The sequence below is a fragment of the Wasmannia auropunctata genome, unplaced genomic scaffold (genome assembly GCF_000956235.1).
Source record: "Wasmannia auropunctata unplaced genomic scaffold, wasmannia.A_1.0 LD336053.1, whole genome shotgun sequence".
NCBI lineage: Eukaryota > Metazoa > Arthropoda > Insecta > Hymenoptera > Formicidae > Wasmannia > Wasmannia auropunctata.
The window spans coordinates 423,463-427,509 of NW_012026837.1; the positions used below are offsets into that span (position 1 = coordinate 423,463).

Genomic DNA, 4,047 nt, shown 5'->3' on the forward strand with positions numbered 1-4,047 from the left:
ATAGAAGTCATATAACCTATATAATAGTGTTGTAATTAGTCTATGCAAGCTTGCTTTATTAACTTTAATTTCACCTTTCTCAGTTACTTGATTGATATTTAATAACAAGGTGTGAACATGTTTCTCATTAAATGTAAAGACGACAATTCCTATTGTATAGTTAATGATGTAGATGTTGTTTGTGATAAAGAGGTTGTGGAAGATGCAGACATTGTGCAATTTTTTTGGAATAAGATGTTTTCTGGAGTTATCGTTATGCGTTCAGGTAAAATAATATAATTTATTTATAATTCATATTAGTATCACATAATATATATATTAATTAGTATTATGATGTTTCAACATAACGTGATACAGGTTAAAATGTATAGTGGGTATATATACGATAAAAAAGATTAATATGAAATGTTTGTATATTTTGCAAATGTTTGCATATTTTAGAGAGTGTGGAATTGTTAAATAAAGAATTTTGCCGATTAAAGAAGATTGAAGAAGGTGAAAAGAAAAGTTCAACTTTACAGAATACAAATATCTGTGGTAAAAGAAAATCTGTAAAAAATAAGACATGGTCACCTGAGCCAAGTATTTCCAAGAAAAGAGTGAAAATTAATAAAAAGATTAAAAAAGTATTAATTTCTGTGCTAGTAATTATAATATTATTAAGTTAATTAAAACATTAAGTTTATTATAATATTATTAATAATTAATATTAGTTTTAATTATAATAAAAGATATATTAAATGTAAATAATACGTCTGAACCGAGCACTATGAATTTGCACTATTACAGTGTAGTATGACAGTTAATTATATAAAACTTTATTAATAGTAATACAATTATTTTTGTAGGATTTAAAATCAAAAAAGGAAATTAATACTCATTATTAAAATATTATTGATTTAAATGATACAGAGTCTTTTACTACATCTGATAATGATGAAGACCAAAATAAAGAAAATGTAAGTATAAATATACTTTTAAACATACATTTATTATTAAACTTTATTTACAATTACAAATATATTATCATTTATTATCAAACTGTATAATGTTAATTTCCAGATGATTAATACTTTTGTTAATGCAAAAGCACATATATTAAGGAACTTGATTTTGATAAATCTGACATTAGTACTCTTACCGAAGTAGAATTAAAAGAAATTGCATTAAAATACTACGAACTACTAAAAAAACCAAAAGCTATTGATTTAAATGATTTATCTACTAATGCGGTAAAGGATTTTCAGTTAGCTAAAAATAAGGAAACTTTAAAAGATGACGAAAAAAATAATAAAGACGAAGAAGATGATGCAACAGATAAGATAGATGAAAACGATGAGAATAAATATACTGCACATGATTCACATCTTATCGATGATATGAAAGATGATGATGATCAACTTTTAGGACGTAATTATGCTGATGATAAGATATATATCTAATCACAAGCTGCATTTCGATATTCACATGTATAGTATACGTGCCAATATTTTACATGTATAGTATACATGATATCAACTGCACATGTATTATACTGCTACAATATTGGCACAGTAATTCTTTTTTTGTTATTTTATGTTTTTCTTTACATATGTGTGTATTTTTTTAGATGATACATCTACGGGATGGAATTTATTGCAGAAAAAAGATTTATGATTATGCAATAGGAAGCTTACATAGAGCAACTCATGTGGCTCGAAAATTACTGAAAGGAGTTTTTCAAAAAGAAGCTTTGCTGAAATGTACATTTAGTGGTCAATCACCACGTCACATGGGTAAAGATCATCAAATACTAGATGTATCCTGTTTACATGATGTAGCAAAACATGCCATAATAGGTTAATACTTGATTTAATGATTATATTATTAAACAACTACATGTTTAAGTGCAATTACTGAATCATTTCAAATCATTACAGATTTTTCAAGAGAAACCGCTAAACGAAGAGGTTGGGAAAAACAATAAAAAAAAAATAAAGCAAGCAATGTCTCAAAGATTGAGCGAATTGAAACGAGATAATAAATGGAATGCACAAAAAATGCACAAATAAATTTTATATTTGCTATAATAAATGTGATTCACTATAACAAATATCCAAGGATATGAATTCAAGGATATGATTAGATATTTTTTACACAAAGATTAGATTTTCTTTACAAAATTTTTTGGATATTACTTTAATACTTATTATTTTTACTTTAATTTTTCTATGTGCATGTTCTTAATTAAAACAATTTTCTGAATTTCTTTAAAAAAACATTTTCATTAAACAGTGTGACGTCCCTTTTTGGACCGTCCGTCACAAGGGATCCACGGACCCGACCGCGGGCGGTAGTCTTGTGTCCTGCGTCCTCCCGATTTTCGGAGGTGGCGCGGGCCGCGGGGCTACATTTGCGTGGCTCCCGCCGCCCGAATACCGAATACCGTTCATAATCACTTTTTTAGTTTCCGTAGCGATCTCGATTGTTAATTATACCGTATCGGCGGCTATCGGAGAGTTTGTAGAATTTCACCCGTCTCACCGACATCGCAGCAACCACGAGAAGAGGACCACGAGGGCGGAGAAGGCAACACCAAGGGAACAACATGTACAGGTCGTATTTGAGTCCGCGTTTCTTTCCATAATTTGAGAGCAATTAAGCTGCCGAGCTTCCTTCCAGATTCCGGTGCGAGCCAGCTAAGGCGAGGACAAAGGGGATGGCCACTCTACGCCCTCAGATCGGGCGAGAGACCCCGTAGTCGGCAACGCGATAGGGCGCCTCGAGGATAAGACCTGCCGCCAGGGCTCCTCGAGAGAATTTGTTCCTGAGGACGAGCCGCCTGAGCGTGCCAAAGCGGGAGCGCACCCGGTGGTACCGCCGACGCAAGGACATCGCCGCTAATTTAAATGCCGTGCGCAGGGACGCAGGACCCGCGGCGCTACGCACCTCACGCGATTCGCGGAGGTCGCGAGCTCGCACGCCCGCCAATTAGGGGCGCGGAAGGATATACCACGTGGGCCCACCGGCCCAGCGAGATCACGGAAGCAGCGGCACTCGGCACTTGTGCTGTGGTTGTCAAGTTGGAAGGACGCAGGACGAAGTGCGATCTGGAAAGAGCAATCTGCTGAAATTCAGCCGAAGTCGAGACGAGCTACCGTTCCCGTGACGAGGAGTTTCCGGTGAGACGAGCGCACTTATGTAAAGCCGCCAATTTTCCTCGTGTCAGACGGGCCGCGAGGAACACGCGTTCATACCTCTCGTTCTCGTTTTGTGACTCGGCCATAGCCGATAAAGATTTTGTATATCCCGGCGCCCCGTCTGACTTTGCGTATCGAGATATCTTCTTGCAGGACCGTCGCGCTACGCGCCCGCCGAGCGCCACAGCCAAGCCAGTTTATGTAATAACCGAGCGCTCCGCGCCGGCGTACTAGCGAATATCACGCCCGCACTGCATGCTTTCCGATTTCGCATGTTACGCGGATGCAAGGGGCATGTAATCTGCGAGTCGTACCGCCGAATGGGAAACCGCTCTAAACTTTCCGTTTTCTGAGATACGATCTCGTCTTACGATCGTGAAAAACGCGAATTGCGAGTCTCCGTTCACTTCGTGCACGCTGCACTGTTGCGCGTTTCGAGTGTCCCCGTCACTTATCATATTTTCGTTCGTATTTTCAAATGTAATATTCGTCCGCTTAATACACTTGTTACTTTCATTGTTAATAATTACTGTCATTTCTTTCAGCTTATTCTCGCTCCCCGAATCTTGACCGTTTTCCTTCGAATCATCCCTTCTACCATTACCGTAACTGAGCAACCGGTTATCGCCGTCCTTGTCCGACCGTTGTATCGAATTCGCGCCTGATCGCGTGATTAACTAATTTTCTCTTGAGTCATTAAATTTCCGAACAACGAGATTTTTCAGTAGAGAGGCACTCTCTATAACGTGCCTGGCGCCCAATTCTTGTTCCCGTTTTCGATAGGCGAGATGCCTGAGTCACGGTTAATCACGCATTAGATTCCACTTTATCGTTTTCGCGGAATTACGCGGGTCGGACGAGCGACGAA

At 37.8% G+C, this 4,047-nt stretch overlaps 1 protein-coding gene across 1 annotated transcript in view; it reads left to right on the forward strand.

The window, feature by feature from the left end:
• The window catches only part of LOC105451286 (protein diaphanous homolog 1-like), an 11,503-nt gene extending 9,660 nt beyond the window's left edge, over positions 1-1,843 (forward strand). Inside the window, exons 3-4 of the mRNA XM_011691655.1 lie at positions 1,104-1,410; positions 1,668-1,843. Of these exons, the coding sequence (XP_011689957.1) occupies positions 1,104-1,410; positions 1,668-1,843 (483 nt within the window). The remainder of the gene's footprint in view (positions 1-1,103; positions 1,411-1,667) is intronic.
• Positions 1,844-4,047: the final 2,204 nt, after the last annotated feature.